General features: G+C 54.4%; 2 protein-coding genes across 2 annotated transcripts; one reads left to right on the top strand and one right to left on the bottom strand.

The window, feature by feature from the left end:
• Positions 1-254: 254 nt before the first annotated feature.
• Positions 255-5,407, top strand: TMEM208 (transmembrane protein 208). Its single transcript, XM_038147690.1, has 6 exons — positions 255-319; positions 391-486; positions 573-632; positions 747-883; positions 3,855-3,939; positions 4,955-5,407. The coding sequence occupies exons 1-6, from the start codon at positions 314-316 to the stop codon at positions 5,090-5,092; spliced, it is 522 nt and encodes a 173-aa protein (XP_038003618.1). The 5' UTR covers positions 255-313; the 3' UTR covers positions 5,093-5,407.
• Positions 5,408-6,035: 628 nt separating this feature from the next.
• KIAA0895L (KIAA0895 like) lies at positions 6,036-17,122 on the bottom strand. Its single transcript, XM_038147688.1, has 6 exons — positions 16,642-17,122; positions 12,597-12,740; positions 8,557-8,689; positions 8,177-8,482; positions 7,347-7,444; positions 6,036-6,840 (listed from the first exon to the last, which is right to left on the bottom strand). The coding sequence occupies exons 1-6, from the start codon at positions 17,047-17,049 to the stop codon at positions 6,676-6,678; spliced, it is 1,254 nt and encodes a 417-aa protein (XP_038003616.1). The 5' UTR covers positions 17,050-17,122; the 3' UTR covers positions 6,036-6,675.
• Between the last annotated feature and the right edge of the window lie 775 nt (positions 17,123-17,897).

The following is a 17,897-nucleotide window of genomic DNA, read 5'->3' as shown; positions in this document are numbered from 1 at the left end:
TTCTGCGATTCCGTGGGAGGACCCGGGGCTACGGCCGTCCCCTCCCGGCCCGAGGAGGGCCCAGCCCGCCCGGCCCCGGGGCTCTGTCCCGCCCTCTTCGGGGCTCTGTCCCGCCCGCCCGGGGTTGTGTCCCGCCCGGCTCCGGTTCTGTCCCGCCCGCTCGGGGCTGTGTCCCGCCCGCTCGGGGCTGTGTCCCGCCCGCTCGGGGTTCTGTCCCGCCCGCTCGGGGCTGTGTCCCGCCCGTTCGGGGCTGTGTCCCGCCGCTTCCGTCGCGTCACGTCCGCGGGAAGCGGAGCGCGGAGCCGGCGCGGCCATGGCGGTGAGTGCGGGGCCGGGGTTGCGGGGCCCGGGACTCCGGGGAGACGCTGACCGCCTCTCTTGGCTCCGCAGCCCAAGGGGAAGGCGGGCACCAAGGGCAAGAAGCAGATCTTCGAGGAGAACCGGGAGACGCTGCGCTTCTACCTCCGCATCATCCTGGGAGCCTCCGTGAGTGCGGCCGGGAGGGCCGGCGGGGCGCGGGGCCGGGGCGGGAGCGGGCAGACGAGGAAAGCCGTGCCGTGCTCTCTCCGCAGGCCCTGTACGCCGTAGTGAACCTGGTCATCTTCTACTCCGCCGCCTCCGCCTGGACGTGGGTGAGCGCCGGGCACCGTCTTTTGCCCCGGCGGGGGCACCGGGCTGGGGCTCGTTCGTGGCCCCCGGCCCCGGGGTCGTGGCCGTCGCAGCTGACAGCGGCTTCCCTGTTGCAGGTCGCGTTCATCTTCAGCTTGGTGGTCTACGGCACCAGCTACCGGTCCATGAACTCCATGGCAAAGCCGTCTTTCACAGACGATGGCAGCCTTGCCGACGGGGGAATTGACCTGAATATGGAGCAGGGGATGGCAGAGTGAGTGTCCACACCCGCACGAGTCCAGGTGAGCAGGACCTGCTGCCTGAGCGTGCACACAGAGCCAGGAGAGGCTCCTGAGGAGAAGGCTGGGCCTCAGCTCCCTCCTCACCTTGCCCACTGGCATGGGCATGAGGGGAGCTGGAAGTTTGGAGCCGTTTTTTCTCAGTGTACCTTAACTGTCCTTATTGCCTGAACACTTGGCTTGGTGTGCTCCAGTCAGGAGCCACGACATCGGTGTGTCGGTTACTGTCCATAGGGCTGAGCTGTAGAGGTAAGAGATCACAAAGAGTTCAGCAGGAGTAGTTCACAATCATCTTTCAGTTGACATACACTGCTACAGCACACAGTGATAGGTATTTTCTTTTTAAACCAGCACAGCAGGTAATGCTTGACAGAGCAGAAAGGTTTTGCTGCCAGTTACACCATCCTGGCTGCAAACTGGCCGTGTCTTGTAATGCTCTATGCACTAAAAATTCCTGCCTCTGTCTCAGCCAGTTCCTGTCACCTCCTCAGCAATTTCTGTGCCCCATGCTTGTGCATTCTTCATGTCCCTCTGCAGACACCACTGAGTCTCTGCCTGTCCAGTGCTCTTGGTGCCACTGTAAGTGTCTTTTCCTTGGTGAAGGAATGCCACAGTATTACAGGAAACACAACAGTAATTCCTGCAAAGCTGCTAAATAAACTAAAGAGACAGCAGTGCTGGTACAGCAGAAATACCTCTAGATTTACATGTTCTCCAACAGTAAGCTTCAAACTAGTTGCAGAAAACTGCCAGGTGGTTGTGGATGTATCAGGCTTTGCTCTTTGTCTCCCCTGCCCTCAGCCTCTGCCCAGGTCCAGCCTCTGCTGGGGATCTTCAGTGTGTGCTCAGCGAAGTGCTGGGGTCCTTGGCTCCTTCCTCCCATGTTTTTGGGCTACGGTTCCAGCTTTACCTCTGTCTTTCCCATGCTGCCAGGCTTTTGAAGAAGCACACTGGGGCCTTGATTGCAGCTGAGCCCTCTGTGTTGCATCAGCTGTTCTCAGGCTGTCAGGGTCATATATTGATGTGTATAGTTTTATTAACGTGAGTTTTGATTTTTGCCTGGGGGTGTTATCAGCAGGCAGTGGGGTACAGAACCTGCTGTCTCTGCACAGGATGAGCTCTCATCTTGTGTCTGGGTTGGTGGAATGGTACCTTTTCTGCCTGCAGCAGGGTGACTCAGATGTCTGGTGTAAGAGACTCAGAGAGGGATGAGGTGGCCAGGAGGAGAGGGGTTGTGACCTATGAGCTGGGTGCTTTACCCCCTCTTCTTCCTATAGTGACTTCATTTCCCTGCTGGTCAGCCAAGAGTTTTGCTCCCATTTTACACTGGTTTGGCTCTCCAGAGTGGAATTGCAAAATGTTTTGAATACCTTTTTAGTGAAACAATGTGGGATAGTCAAAGAGGGAAAATACAGAACTTTGATATTTGGGGTGTGCCCCTGACTGTGGGAGGTGCCTCTTGGAGTTGTGCAAGGCACTGAGGCAGAGTGCCTGATAACTGCCCTCTGTGTGTGTGTGGTGGTGCTGTCAGGGGAGGTGACTGTCAGGAGATAGCACAGGAATCCCAGCACCTGCTGTGAAAAGGTGACAGGCACGGCCACTGCTGCAGTCCTGGGTGCAGATGCACTTCCCTTGCTACTGAGGCACAGAGGTTTTTCTGCCTGAGCATTTGGGGTGGAGTTTATCACACATTAAAATGAATTAATGCTTATCTGAGTAATGGGCTATGCAAAACACAGGGGAGGCAGAGCTCTAAAAACAAAACCTTCAGAGCTGAAGTTCCCATCCTTACCCTGTACCTCTGCATTACCTCTCTGGGGATCAGGGAACCACCCTAGGCTAGCAGGTATTTCAGAAAGCAGTGGATATTTCCAGCCTCTTAGCTAAGCGTGCTGCAGCTGATTAATGCTGCTCCTTTGGAGCTGCTTCTGGAACACTGTGGATTTCATGGCATTTCTCTCAACAGAGTGCTGTCTGTTGCTGAAATGGATGCTTTGTGTTGCTCTGGAGCTGGGGAAGGCCCATCTTCATGGTCTCTGAGAGAGCTGGATTTGGTGGGAGCTCTGCCTTCACCCCTCTGTGGCCTCTGGTAATGCCAGAGGTCACTGAACCCTCAGTGTCTTGTGCTAGAGCTGCTGCTGGTGGATTCTGCAGTGTCTTGAGTCGATCTTGTTTATGCCATACCCTTGGTTTTCTTGTTTCCATTCTTGGATGTGACTCAAGGGTTTTTTACTCCAGCAGATGATGATTTAACCAGAGTGAGAGTTGGCCTCTTTTCTAAACCTTCACGGCACTCCCTGAGGCTTGTGTTGAAAAACTAATACTTGTTTACCTCTGCTGGGTGTCAGATCCCCCGAGGGTGCTGGTTGAGGTGTGGGCAGCTTATTCCTCTCCTTGGCTGCTCTCAGCTCTGCCTCAGGCTGGCACTGAAGAGCTGGAGTCAGATACGCAGGAGGGGAGGAGGAGCCGTCTGTTGCTGTAGCTCAGCTTGTGCTGTGCTTGTCCTTTAGTGACCCCAAGTGTCTGTCAGCCTGTGAAATGGCATGGGGAAGATTCATGGCTCCCTTCAGCACAGCCAGTCGTGAGGAGTTACACTTCATGTCATTATAGGTGTCAAATCAGCAGTGCTGGCTGCTGCTTCAGCTGTGGGGGTGGGGGGGTGGTTTTGTTGCTGATTTCCAACCCCCAGCAATTCCTCAGCTTTCTCAATGTTGTTTTTTCAGAGGGAGATCATCTCTTTAATTCATCAGAGTATTTTGCTGCTGTTGTTTGTTTGCTGCTTTGATTCTTCTAGATAACTGTGCGTGGCAAAGCAGGGCTGCAGGGACAGTCCCTGGGTTGGGCAGGGTCGCTCCCCTGAGGCAGAGCAGACTGTGCTGGCAGAGGAGCTGCCGTGTTTGCCAGGGGTTGGAATGAAAGATTAATGCTTTGCTTTTGTTCCCTCAGGCACCTCAAGGATGTGATCCTGCTGACAGCTATAGTCCAAGTGCTGAGCTGCTTCTCGCTCTACGTCTGGTACTTCTGGCTCTTGGTAAGCCCCAGCCCCTGCTGTTTTCCATCTTGCTCTGCATTGTTGCTTTCTTTCCCTGTCTTCAGGATGGAGGACATTATTTATCCATTTCATTTCGGTGTCATGTTTCAGGCCCAAACTATTTCCTGATATGTTTTTTAATCTCCTTGTCACATCTTGTTTAAAATTTAGGCTGAACAAGGAAGAACAAAGAAGTCCTGATCCCTCTGGGTCAACCACGCAAAAACTAGGCTGGCCTTTGTCTTTCCCTCTGGTCCCATGAATGGGCAACAAGCAGCATGAGGCAGATCAAAGCTGTCTTGGTGCACAGAGTCTTTCTGTGTCTGTAACAAACAGTGTTTCATCATGTTTGGCTTTTTGAGCTATTCAGCATGGATCAAGGCTGGGATCTGCTGGACACTGTGCCTTTGGGTAGATTAAATGCTACAGGCTTTCATTCCCCTTAACACCTTTTCTGCTCCTGATATGTTTGCCATGTATCTCCAGCTAAAACTGCTTGTGCAGAAGGAGAAAAAACATCTCCATTTAGTTTTAAAATCCCACATTTGCTTTGAAGATATCCCACAAAGGTACAGAAGGCAATTGTGAGAGCATGGAAAATGATCTCAGTTCAGTCCTTGATCTTATTTCGGTCCTCACCCACAAATTCCTCTCTAGCTGGCCTGGCAGAGGGCAGCCTAGGCTCAGCTGTCCCCTGGAGACCATCTGGATTGCTTTTTCCATAAATTCAAAGAAATGTGGGTGTGTTTTCTGAAGGAAGGAGAGCGGAATGTCTGGACAGTTGGATCCCTCTGGGTAATTCAGGCTTGATGCTGGGATTTCCGTGCATGAAGTCTGAGCTCTGTGTACGTTCCTCAGCTGTGGAATGAAACCAGGCCGTTTATTTTGGGTGCCTGCCACTGCCTTTGATTTCCGTGCACCCTGAGATGCCTCTGACCCAGCCGCTTTGTCTCCCTCAGAAGGACCAGCCCTCCTGTCCCCGAGTGCCTGAGTTTGTGCCGCGTGTGTTTTGCAGGCTCCAGGGCGTGCTCTCTACCTCCTGTGGGTGAACATCCTGGGGCCCTGGTTCACAGCCGAGTCCTCGCCCGCCGCTCAGGAGCCCAACGAGAAGAAGCAGCGGCGGCAGGAACGCCGACAGATGAAGCGCTTCTAGCCCTGCCTGGGGACAGCTCAACACCCTCTCCCATCTCCATGCTGTTATTTCATCAGGGATGCGACCAAAACCAATCCAGAAGCACCGCAGTAGCTCTGCTGCCCTTTGTCACTGCTGCCATTCCGACAGAAAGGCCGCAAGAGACTTCCCCCGGTTGGGTCTCAGCACGGGCTGAGGCCCTGCTCCTTGGGCTGGCAAGGGGGTGATGCTGGGATGTGTGTAAATATCTTTTTAAAGCAGCGCTGTATCGCATTCAGCGTAGGGGAGTGCAATGCTGGAGGAAATAGTACATTAAAGAGCAGAGTCTTAACTGACCGTGCTGGCAGTGGGTTTGTACAGGGGAGCTGTGAAAAGTGCCAGCGTGTTCTTGGAGAGCTGGACTAGAGGGGAGCAGAATCCCCAGAGATAAGTGCTCCCCTTTCCTCAAGCTTGGTTTGTGCTGCCCTGCCTGCTACAGCCTCTGCACCCTGTGAAGAATCTGCAGCTGCCCTGCAGAATCAGGAGTGAGGGGCAGCTGGGGATGCTGTGAACAGGGCTTGCAGCCAAACTTGGAGCTTTTGGGATTGAGCCTGAGCTCTCTGGAGCCGCAGATTGGCCTGTGCTACCTTTGCAGGAGCTCAGTAAGATGTAAGACAAGAAGCTGTGGGGTTTGTTTGGTTTGGGTTTTTTGTTTTCTCTTAAGAGGGTACTCCCAGGGGTGCCATGACTGCTCCAGAGCTCATGTGTTAGAGACCAGGAACAGGGCAGTTTTTACTTTTGCCTGCTTTGATGTACTGATGTCCCTGTCCAGTATGTTGTTTGTCACAGTCCATGACCCCTTCCAGCCCCTGACGCACCAGCTCAGACCATGCAGCTTTGCCTGTGCCAGCAAGAGGCACGGTGGGTGTTCGCAGTGGTGCCAGCCTGGCTTTTGATGCTATCCACAACCTTTTGCCCACACGTCTTTTCCATTACATCACCTTTATTACACGCTTTTTTTCCTAACATCAAGCCCAATCCCCACCCTGAGTCCTCAAAGCCAGGCAGGGTGGCTGTTGTTGGGGTGCAGAGCTGGGCAGAGATTGGTAATGGGGGATTAAAGTCCTTCCTGCTGCTGGTGGGGGACATGAGGGAAGGGGTAGGGAGTGGAAAAGGCATTCATGGGGCAATCTGTGGGTGCAGCCCAGCCCTTATTCCCTGCCAGGCACAGCCCAGAGCCCCCAGCCCTGTCTCTGGCCCCAAACAGGTGCCCCCACAGTGCTGGGAGCACTCCTGGTACCCTACAGCAATCCCCCCATTGCAACTCCCCCAGCACAGCCTTCTGCACTCGGGGGACCAGCACATCGCCCCAACTCTGCCCTCACTCTCCCTGAACCCTCTTGTCTGGCTCCCCAAAGCCACGTGGAGCAGCACAGGCATCCCCAAAATACACAGGGACAATGTAGGGGACACATCAACACAACCACACGGGCCCTTGGCCGCGCTACCCTACACAGCGCTACATGCACAGCGCCCGCCTCGGGCTCTGCCCTCTGCTCCAGCCCCAATAAATACCCAAAAAACAGCACCAGGTACACCCTGGGGTGCTGGTTCAGGGGTGCCCCTCAGTCAGGCAGCAGCTGCTCCAGCTCTTCCTCGTCCAGGCCGTTGGTGGTGACAATGTGATCCAGCTGCTTCATGTACCGCTCCAGATCCTGCATGAAATGGGGGATGCGGGCCTTCTCCAGGACCCCGAATTCCTTCAGCCGATTCACATCTTCATAGGACACCTGGCAGGAAGCATGGAGATGGGGGCTACTCCCCTCCACCCCAAACCCTGGCAGATGCCATGGGGGGGCAGCTGGTGCCCTTGCAGCCCCCCTGGGTCAGTCAAAACATCCCTGCTGCTCGTGGGGAGGCAGTAGGAGAGCTGCTGGGGGTGTGGGATTTGTAAGGATTTGTGGGTTTGGTAATTTTCGGTCACTGCAAGGACAGGTAACAGCAGGGCTGCTGTGGCCAAGGGCCAGAAAGGCTTAACCTGCTGGGTTAAGCCTCTTCCCGAAGGTCTCCCACAGAGGATTATGGATTGCCCTGTCCTTCCTTGCATCCTACCCAGCACAGCCTTTCCCTAGTACACAGAGATCCATGAGCGCAGGCAAAGACAAAGAGCTGAAAGGCTGCTAGGCAAGGGCTGGTTTTTGGGAAGCCATGAGATTGAGGGAGCCTGTGTGAGCTTTGGGGTGGGATGGGATTGTGGGATCAGCTGCTCCCTGCCCCACCCTCACCCTGCTCTTACCTTTCCAAGCGCAGCCAGCAGTGGGAAGTCGATGGTCTGCCGATGGCGCAGGATGCGGAGAATCCCGTCCAGGTACACCTGGTCCTTACTGAAACAGCCTGCAACAGCAGAAAAGGCCTGGGAGAGGGCTCCTGGCTTCCACCACCCTCCACTTGCCTGAACGTTTGCTGACCACAATAACCAGAATGAGGGCACTGCCCACGAGCGTGCCAGGACTCAACACGGCTGGGGCCCAAGGGGTGAACACTGGGGAGGCAGCTGGGTGCAGCCAGAGCCCCAAACCCCACTGGGGTACTTCCCAGGTAATCCCAAAGTAATTTTTAAAGGGTAAGCCACTGCAAGCATCCAAATGTATCCAAATGTTTCCTCTCCTTAGCCTGCTGCTTCCCCAAGAGCTTGTGCCACTCCCACGGGGAGGGATACGGGACTGTGGCTGTGTTGGGAGGAAAAGGTTAAAAGCAAAATACTGATCTGGAGGATTGTAAATTGCTCAAGTGACCTTGCACCTGGGTGTAACTCTTGATAAGCTTGTGAACAGCAGGCTGGTGACCCTTTGATCTTGAGTGCCTCTGCCCAGGTGTTGGGTGTTGCTCTGGGGATCCCCCAGTCAGCGAGGTAATGCAAATAAATCTACTTTTTGTGCTCTAACCATGAGTTTGTGCCTGTTCTGGCTGCCTGTGCCAACTCACACTCTACAGGACTGGTGATGCTCAACCTACACAGCAGCAGAACATATCACACTCTCTTTTTTCTTAAAAAAACAGAAAAAAAATATATAAAATCAGTAAAAAGAATTCTTCCCAAAACTCAATCGACACCCCCAGCGGTACCTGGCTGTGAGGTGTCCGTCTGGCCCCGCTTTGCCCGCACACAGTACTCCCACCGGACACCAGCATCCTGCACATACTGCTCCAGGTCCTGGAAGAGGGCAGAGAAGGAGAGGCGGCTGGCCCGCTCGATGGTGTAGTAGAGCAGGGCTGCCCGCCACAGGAAGGGCTGCTTGCGGAACAGGACGCTGTGCAGGCTGGCCAAGCCCTCCTCCGTGGGGTTGGCGGGCTTCAGGCTGTACTGCTTGCGGCCCTCGGAGCTGTGCCAGGGCTGGCGGGTGTTGTTGACCCCCCGGATGTAGTGGGTGCCTGGGGAGAGGGGACAGGAGTGAGCGCTCAGAGCTTCCCCCAGCTCTGCCCCGGCCCCCCGCAGCCCAGCTGACCTATCTCGTGGCGCAGCATCCCCTCCAGCCAGTGCTGCCGCGCTCCCGCCAGGTTGATGGCCAGCGTGGGCCGGCTGTCCTCCACCATCATCACCGCCTGGGACAGGAGGTCATCGGTCAGCTGCACCACCACCTGCAGAACGAGGAGGAGGCAAGGGCCGTGAGCGGGGGCTTGGCTCTCAGCAGGGGCTGAGATGGTGGCAGATGGTCAGAAAAATCCACCGACACCACGGACGGCACCATTTGGCACTGCTGCACCATCGCTGGGCTGTGCTGCAGCTCCCCAAAGGAATGACAGACAGCAAGAGCCACTGGGGGTGGGGGGGATAATGAGAGGAGAGAGATGATCTCATGCACGGATGAAGTAGCTCCTTCAATCTCTTTACAGCCAGCAAAGCTGAGCAGGCACTGTGGGGGGAGCAGGCAGCTCCTGCAGCAGCCCCCTGGCTCCAGCATCACCTCCCTGGCTCGTTTCCATGGGCTCCCCACGCTTTTGTGGCCTCACAGGATGGACATCCTCTGGAGACCTGCCTGGTCCCCCTTCTGCATCCCACTGGCAATGGGATGGGGCAGTAACTTTGGCCATCAAAACAACCCCACTCTGAACAGCATCAGCTTTGTAATGGCTCTGCACTCCCCAGGAAACATCTCCTGAGGGATCCAAGGCTTTGGTTCCATTTTCATGGACTTCTCCACAGATTCTCACATTTGAGGCTTCAAGACATGAGCAGTGAGAATGGCTCCATGCCAGTCCACCCTCACAGGAGGAACCGTGTGGGCTGGCCACAACTCACAGCAGGGATGGGCATTGCATGTGCAGAGCTATTCAGTATCTTCATGCAGAAAAAACTGGTATTTTGAGAAACCTGTCTATCACAGGAGCTGGAGCCAAGAGAGCTGCTCACCAGAAGTTAACATGCCAGCCAGCAGCACTTTCTGACCACTTGACTTCAGATCTGCAGCAACTCAAAGCTGCAGCATCACCAGAGGATGGTCCCTGGGAGCTCTTGCATTTGAGGTTTGGCAGTGGAAAACCTCAGGATAGCAATCAAAATCCCCTACATATCTATTAACTCTATAAACCACCTGTTATTTCACAACTGACATTTTCAGGATGAAAACATGCGCCTGTGTTACCACATGACAATTCAACTCTTACTAAAAAAAAAGAGAGGAGACTGAATTGGTTTGCTTTAAGTCAGATTTATTATTATCATGAAAGCCAAAAGTGTAGCCTAACAGAGTCCACCACTGGGCAAACAAACAGCATAAAATACTTACAGTGCAACTGCTTACCTGGCTTAAAAGTGTGAAAAGGAATCCCTCCAATGCTGAGCCTTGTCAGTTCACCTCTGACTCCTTGTTCAGAACCAGCCAGCCAGGAGCAATGGAAAGGGACTCTGGGCACTTCCAGAGACTACAGCTTCTTATGCTGCCCACTGCAGCTCTCCTCCTGCTACAAAACCTCATCCTGCTGAGCAGCACCACTTGCCTTGTTTTGGGACCCTCCAGCTTGGCAGGTACAACCAGTGCTGCAACTCCAGCCAAGGAGCAGCAGGACCAACTCTCCAGCTCTGTGACCTCTCTCATTCTGAGCAGCATCCCCAGTGCATCCTTGTGGTCCATGGTTTTGCTCAGATTTGTGAATGCACTGATGGAGAAAGAGCTCATCCCAAGGAACCAAGGGAAGGCTTCTGGTGGTCCCCATGGCACCGGGGTACGGTTTCCTGTCTCTCCTGGCACTGCTCAGGACCTCTGACACTGAGCAGGCAGCTCAGAGGTAGAGGGAGGCCGTGGATGGGATCCCAAGAGACACCAGCTAGCACTGTTTAGGCTGACAACACTCCACAACCCCAAGGATTGCCATGCAGCACTTACCAGTGGGGCCAGGTGTTTCCCTGCCGCAAGCTGTGAGCCCACTGAAATCCATATGGAAACCTCTGGCAGCATCATGTCTGTCCTAAGTCAGAAGAAAAGCAGAAGAGCTTCAGGATCTGCAGCCTGGACCCCAACAAAGCAGCTTTTGAAGGCACAGATTTCATTCCAGCATGAGCACTTACCCAGGAGCGCGCTGCCTGCGGCGCCGGGAAGCGGGATCCTGCCTTTGCCGATGGGTGCTGGGGACAAGGGGCAGCTGCAGAGGCTGCCACCAGCCTGGCCACGCTGCCTGCCAGGACTGCCCGTGGGCAGGGACACACCAGCTGCTCGTGCTCTGGGCTAACACTACCCCCACACGAGGTTCTTCTCTTTTAAGCAAGCCATGACGATTAGTACAGACCAGGGAAGCAAAGGGCACGGCAGAACAGACAGGGCACAGATGGTGAAAGTCAGGAATCAGAGATACAGGTGCAGGGAGGGAGACACACGCCTGAAACCACCCAGTTCCCCGACAGGGTGTGAGATTATCAGTGATGCAGAAGTTTCAGCAAGTTTTGGTGTTGTACAGGGAGCAAGTTCTGCCAACATGGCTGTATCAAGAGCAGGTGAAACCCTTCTCTCTTCCCTACCCCAGACACATCCAGCAAAATTTCCATTGGACAGAAAGGAACAAACCAATGCCTTCATTGTTTCCAAAGCACTTATCAAAGGCCCCAGATAAAACAGCCACACCGATGTGCAAACAGTGACTGAACTCTGCGTAGCCTTGAATCACAGAATGTCCTGAGCTGGAAGGGACCCACAGGGTTCATTGAGTCCAGTCCTAAGAGCTCTGAGCACAGGGACAATTACACGGGGCTGGAAGGAAGCCAGTTGTACACCAATACCTAAGAAAATCAATGGCTTTCTGCCCAGCCAGGGCTCAGTTAATGGAGAAGAGAGGAGCTGAACTGAATCAATTAACAAACCCGAGAGATAGAGCTCAACTAGCAAGTTGTAAGTGCAGGTCTGTAAGACTGGCAGCTGCTTGGCTGGGTATTGGGACTGGTTCTGGGCACTCAAAGGCAGATGAATTATAGGGAAACATCCGCAGAAATCTGTTCTGTCCCAAGCAAAGGCTTAGGAGGACCAAGGTGTCAAATCCACATCCCAGGAACGCCCCCAGGAGGCGTCAGGGCAAACCAAGGGTGTTGAGGAGGAAATGAAATGTCCTTGGGCAGGAAGGACCTCAGGGGAGCACTCATTCCTGCTTTGCCTGCATGGAATGCACTGGGTACCACTGGGTGAGGTGATACTTTGGAGAAATGCTCACCAGTGATCCTCTTTGGAGACAGAGATGAAAAATCAGAGGTAGGAAATAGAGTCTGGCCAAGAAGCAGTGGTGAGGAAGCCCCCACACCAGCCAGCACTGCGCAGTCCCTGCCCTGCAGCCAACAGCCCCAGGAAGCCCTGCAAGCCAACCCACGCAAAGCCAGGTCCAGAAATACTTCTCAGACTTTGAACTCAGGATGGTGGAAGTGTTTTGCCCACACCTTGCTGGCAGAAGGGATAAAAAAGCTCCTTAATGGCAGCTGTGGCATGCTCCATGCTGGATGCTGCAGGGAGTGCAGAGAAACCAGGTTAGGAGATATTGAACTTCTCCCTTGGCTCCATCCCATGTGGCTACTGTTGTATCTTAACCACATATTTCCCAGCCTTAAAACCCAAGCCTGGGGTTTCAAAGCACCATAACCTTCATGTCCTGCAGGACACCAGGAAATCTCTTCCCCTGGCTTTGCTTTTGGACATGTGGGTTAAGGCAGCTGTCAGAGAAGTCTGCCCTCCCACTGCCAACAGCAAGAGAAGACTTCCCAACAGTAATGGATGCCTCATGCATGCAGCAAAAGGCTCCTGGCATGGCCATGCAGACAAGCAGCAGCTGCTCCCTCTCTCTCAACCACAGAAGGGAGATACACATGGAAAACATCACAGGAAGTTTGTGGGGAACCAGCACTCATGTCTTAAAGCTGGAGTATGGTGAGGCTGGAGGTGAAAGGACACCACTGCTCAGAGCAGAAAAGCTTCCTCTTTGTAACCAAAACATTTCTTAATCAGAGTCCTTTTTATCAGAAAATAAATATTTTGCTGTGTTTTACAAGTGATAAAGCAGGGACATGGATTACCTCTCCCACACAGCCTTCCTTCTGCATGTACTTTCGGATCACAGACCAGATCTGGCCCTTGCTCAGCAGCCGCCCGCCCGTGGCCACCTCGAAGCTCTCGTAGGTTCCGTACTTCTCCAGGACAGCACGAATGATCCTGATGGCCTGTGGCACACAGAAAGCACAAACATAAGCACAAACACCTCCCTGCTTACAAACACAGCCCAAAATCCCACATGCAACCAACTCAGTGAAGGCAACCCCGATTAACGCCAATAAAATCCCACGTGGTTTTGCACGACCTAAAAAACCAAGGAGACTGAGCTGGCTGGAGGTGACCACCAGGACAGACAGACACTTCACACAATCAGCACGACCCATAGCATATTCCTTCTGCTTTTTGTCACCCTTGCAGGCATCTCTTGCAGAAATGGGGCAAAGCAGAAGTGAAACTGCATCGTCGCAGCGTGGTTAAATCCATGATTATTTTCAATCTTTTTTGCTTTCAGTTCTCATTGCAAACTCCAGCGCTTCCACAAAGACCTCCAGCTTCTGAGCTTGCTTTTTGCTCCTAGAGTTTCTTACTCCAGGGCTGAATTCCAAGCTCAGCAGTGCATCACCCTCTGCAGTGATGCTGCTTCAAACAGCGTCTCAGCACCACCAGCCTGCTGTACACCCAGCAGCCTTCTAATAAAAGCACCACGTGCTCCATTATTCACATTAACATTTATGGAGCATCTATAAAATATGAACATTTATTAGCACATTTCCTCCCCAAAAAGTGTGCTTCCATTGCAGACATTTTCAAGCAATTACTTTCTCCAGTCATTGGAATATGTATTAATGTATGAATATTCGATATTATATTCATATTATATTAGTATATATTCCAAAACAGATGACTTTCAACCAGTTCTGGAGTTTTTCCAGCAGTTTTATTGCATCTGCAAACCTGGCTGGGCTGCTGCCAAGCTTCCCAGCCCTGGACCACTTGTTGTCCCTCCCTAGTCCCTAAGGTTACCCAGGAGCAGGAGATGGGTGCTCACCACCAGTACTGGTGCTCAAATCATCCAACACCCCATATGAGAAGAGGAAATGGCTCAAGTTGTGCCAGGGGAGGTTTAGGTCGGATATTAGAAAAAATTTCTTTATGGAAAGGGTTGTCAAGCATTGAAACAGGCTGCCCAGGGCAGAGGTGGAGGCACCATCCCTGGGGGCATTTAAAAGATGTAGATGTGGCACTTGGGGACGTGGTTTAGTGGTGGGATTGGCAGTGCTTAAGTAACAGCTGGACTTGATCTTAAGGGTCTTATCCCACCTAAACAATTCTATGATCCTAAGAGGGGCTTTAGGCCTGCATCTGGAGAGCAACCTCCTCTATCTGCAGAAGGTCCTGGTTTTCCTTCCCTGGGCAGTTTTCACAGCTGGTTTTTATTCTCAAGTCACTTCCTGTGTCTTTCCAGGAGAAGCTGTGCACAGTTTTTCTGTGGTCAGTTTTATTTTCTGGGGTACTGGGGTGGGGGTTTTGGGGATTTTTTGCTTTGTTTGCTGAACAATCAGACTCATTTTTAAAGCACTGCAAGGTACCTTCAGCTGACCACTGCAGAAAAACAACCTTTCATCCTCCCACCTCTGTCAGCCACTTGCTCTCTCTCCTCCCAGGGGACCCAAAGCACTGAGCCAAGAGAAACCCAGCACAGCTGGTGCCCAGGAGTAAGACAACCAGAGAGCTCCTTCCCGACCTTCAGAGCACGTCCTGGTGAGCAAAATTCCTGAGATTCCAGGTTCAATGTTCTGAGCATCCCCAGATCATGCACCCCTTATATGCAGTGGGACAACAAATCCTCCAGCTCTGTGCTGGTGCCACCCATATTCACATGGCAAACCAGGGATGTGATCTCCAGGGTGATGAGCCTCCACAGGGCTGGAAGAATCCTCCTGGCTTATTTAAGTTTTCTATTAAGAAAATAAAATAACCCCCCAAGCAGATGCAGAGCAGCTGGAAGCAGAGAGCTGGTGTTGGTTCGTCTGCTCGTGTCCGAGGATGCTGACTTAGCGAAATGTCTTATTTATTTAATCTCCATGATTAATGGAGGTCTTTGAAAATAAAAGCAGTTCATAGCTAAGAGTTAGCTGCCAACGAAAAATGCTTCCCAAAATAAAAGAGACTGGAAGGAGGTTACTGCAGGGTAAGAGCAGAGGAACAGTGCCATGAATGCTGTTCCACCCCAGCCTCACCAGAAAACCTGGAGAAACACTGGCAGAAACACTCAACATTAGTATCTCTTGCAAAAGCTTCCAGGATCCACAGTGGTTACAAACCTTCATTCCATTCATTCAAAGCACTGCCCAGAGAAAAATAATCTCAATTATTCATCTTTTACTCTGCTGCAAGCCAACTGCACCAAAGGAAAAAGCACAGGGAGAAAGAGCTCTGAGCAACTCATTTTACTGCACGACTCAGGGAATAAAACACAGGAGGGAGATGCCAAGAGCTGCGAGGTCTTTGCAGGCGTCAGAGTGTCTCCCCTGCGAGAGCCTGGCTGGCACCAGTTCATCTGGGGCAGAGGTATGGCACACACTGGGAATGACAAACTGCTCAGAAAGCTGTTTGCAGAAAGGGCCTGAATCATCTGGCTAATAATCCAGGCAGAGACACGGGCAGTGATGCGGGGAGAAGTAAACATTCAAAAAGCAATAAATAAATCGGTGAAGATGTTGTTATTTGAATAAGTAACTCCTGACTGAGAGGTGCAAGGAAACACCTCTGGTGTGCCAGCCTGAATTTGGGATAAGAGGATGTTTTTATCTGCTCACTTGTTCCTGCGGCAGAAAGGGTGCTCTTCCTAGAGGTGGGATGCTCACTCCCAGGTGCAAACTGGTTTTGGGACACAGCCAGGCTCCCAGTTCCAAGCTCAGGAGCTCTACTCCTGCATCCACAAAAGACTTGTTTGTGGGCACAGCACCCTGGAAGCATACTCCTGCCTCTTTTCTCCTGTTGAATGACCAGGAGCTGTTTTCTCAGTGCCATCCCCATGGCAGAGAGCAACTCAGAAATGTTTTAGTAGCGTATAAGCCATGGAAACAGTTAAAATAATACAGACTCCTTAAGTGGAGTCTTCACCAATTAATATCATTACTGACCATGTTTGCTGATGCCTTAAGGATGCTGCTGCACTGGACAACCTTTAGGCCTTCCAGAAAACAAGCCAGACTTAACCACCAGGTAATTCAGGCTAAGGAACACTTCCCATTGCTGTCACCCATGTGCTCCAGCTCCTCTGCTGTTAGTTCTACAGCAACAAGTGCAAAAGCTTACCAGCAGGGTGTCCCTGATGGAGCACAGCTCCCAGCATAAGCAGGAGCCAGTTTGATCATAGAAACACGGACTGGTTTGGGTGGAAAGGGACATTTGAGATAATTTAGTTCCAATCCTCCTCCATGGGCTGGGACACCTTCCACTAGACCAGGTTGCTCAAAGCCCCATCCAACGTGGCATCTCTGAGCACCAGCACGACCCATGTCACCATGGAGCAGGTACCATTCCTGCAGGTAGGTGAGCTTACTAAAGCCTGAGGTTTAAGAAATCACAGGGTGAGTGTAATGAAGGCAGGACACAAAACATGCTAAGGGGAGAGGGACTGGGCACCAGTTGGGAGGGAAAGAAGGCAAGGTTTCACATGGACCAGGGGGAATGGTGTTAAGTTGACTGAGGGTGGTTTTAAGCTGGACATTAGGAATATATTTTTCCCTGTGAAGGTGACGAAGCACTGGCACAGACTGTGCAGAGAAGCTGTGGCTGTTCCATCCCTGGAAATGTTCAAGGCCATGTTGGATGGGGCTTGCGGCAACCGATCTGGTGGAAGATGTCACTGTCCATGGCAGGGTGTGTGAGGTAATTGGACCGTCTTTAAAACCCTTTCTAACCCAAACCATTCCAGAATTCCATGACCATGGAGCATCTCCCGGCCAGCCCCACCAGGGTACATCCCACAGCCTCGCACCGCTCCCTCCTTTCTCCTCCCCCTCCTCCCGGACCGAGCATCCTTCCCCGGCCCCGCCTCACCTGAGCCACGAAGCGATCGGAGGCGGCCCCGTACTTGTCCAGGACGGCGGCGGGCACCGGCTCCGCGTACTCGAACTGCGGGTCGTAGGCGAAGCTGGCGCGGAAGAACCGCTCCCGCTCCGCCTCCACGTTCCGCGGCCGCAGCGCCACGAGCAGGCAGGGGCTGCGCCGCCCGCCGCCCTCCTCGCCGCGGCCCCGCGCGATGTGCGGCAGCGAGGCGGCGGCCCGCAGCCCCCCGCGCCCCGCCGCGCCCTCGCTCCGCCGCGCCCCGGCCCCGGTTTCGGAGAGGCGGCGGGTTCCCCGCGGGCAGCGCGGCGCGGGCGGCGGCGGCGGCGACGGGCAGGGGCAGAGCGGCGCTCCATGGCCCGGCCCGCCGGCCGCCCCCGAGCCCGCCGCCCCCGAGCCCATCGGCCCCGGCCCCGCCGCCCCCGAGCCCGCGGCCTCCAGCGCGGCGGCACCGGGCCGGCACCGGCTCCGCGCCCCGCCCCGCCCCGCCGCGAGCACGCGCCGCCGCCCGCCAATCGGCGCCGCGCCCGGCGCGCCGCAGCCAATGGGAGGGGAGCGCAGGGGGAGAGCCCCGCCCCGCCCCGCCCCGCGGCGGCGGAGCCCGGCCCGGCCCCGAGCGCTGCGCTCCGGCACCGGGAGCGGCCCGGCCACGGGAACGGGGGCGGCCCCGGGAACAGACCCAGCAGCGGCCCCGGCCCCGGGAACAGACCCCGGAGCGGCCCCGGGAACGGCCCCGGGAGCGGCCCCGGGAGCAGCCCCAGCCCCGGGAGTGGCCCCAGCCCCAGCCCCGGCAGTATCGCCAGGGCCGGAGGCACAGCCGGTCCCGGTTGCACTGCTTGTCCCGGCCGCACTGGTGCCTCGGTTGCGTGGCCAACCGCAGCTGTGTCCCCACGCTTGTATTGCCACCCCTGGCTGCATCGCCAGTCTCGAGCTGCATCCCCACCCTGTTTGCATCTCCAGCCTTGGCTGCATCGCCGCCCCACGTTGTGTCACCAGCCCCAGCTGCATCACCAGTCCCAGCTGCATTTCCAAGGCCAGTTATATTTCCATCCCAGCTGCTCTGCCAGCACCAGTTGCATCATGCTCCAGTAGCACCAACAACCCTGGTTATGTCACCAACCCCAACCACACTGTCACCCACGTGATGTTGCCAGCCCTGGTTTTATCACCGAGCCAGCTGCATCACTGGCCCTGTGGCTCGTCCCCAAGCCCCGTCTCCTGGAGTGCCTGCAGGCAGCAAGCACCTCACT

This window comes from Motacilla alba, chromosome 11 (genome assembly GCF_015832195.1).
Source record: "Motacilla alba alba isolate MOTALB_02 chromosome 11, Motacilla_alba_V1.0_pri, whole genome shotgun sequence".
In the NCBI taxonomy this organism is placed as follows: Eukaryota; Metazoa; Chordata; class Aves; order Passeriformes; family Motacillidae; genus Motacilla; species Motacilla alba.
This window is presented reverse-complemented; position numbering and strand designations above follow the sequence as displayed.

Bases quoted from the DNA above. Each gene is read 5' to 3' on its own strand.
- TMEM208 (XM_038147690.1), top strand. The intron at 633-746 runs GTGAGCGCCGGG...TCCCTGTTGCAG, and splicing joins CCGCCTCCGCCTGGACGTGG to GTCGCGTTCATCTTCAGCTT. The intron at 884-3,854 runs GTGAGTGTCCAC...TTGTTCCCTCAG, and splicing joins ATGGAGCAGGGGATGGCAGA to GCACCTCAAGGATGTGATCC.
- KIAA0895L (XM_038147688.1), bottom strand. From the start codon at position 17,049: ATGGGCTCGGGGGCGGCGGGCTCGGGGGCGGCCGGCGGGCCGGGCCAT. The intron at 12,741-16,641 runs GTGAGGCGGGGC...TGTGTGCCACAG, and splicing joins CCGATCGCTTCGTGGCTCAG to GCCATCAGGATCATTCGTGC. The intron at 7,445-8,176 runs GTACCGCTGGGG...CTGCTGTTGCAG, and splicing joins GACGGACACCTCACAGCCAG to GCTGTTTCAGTAAGGACCAG.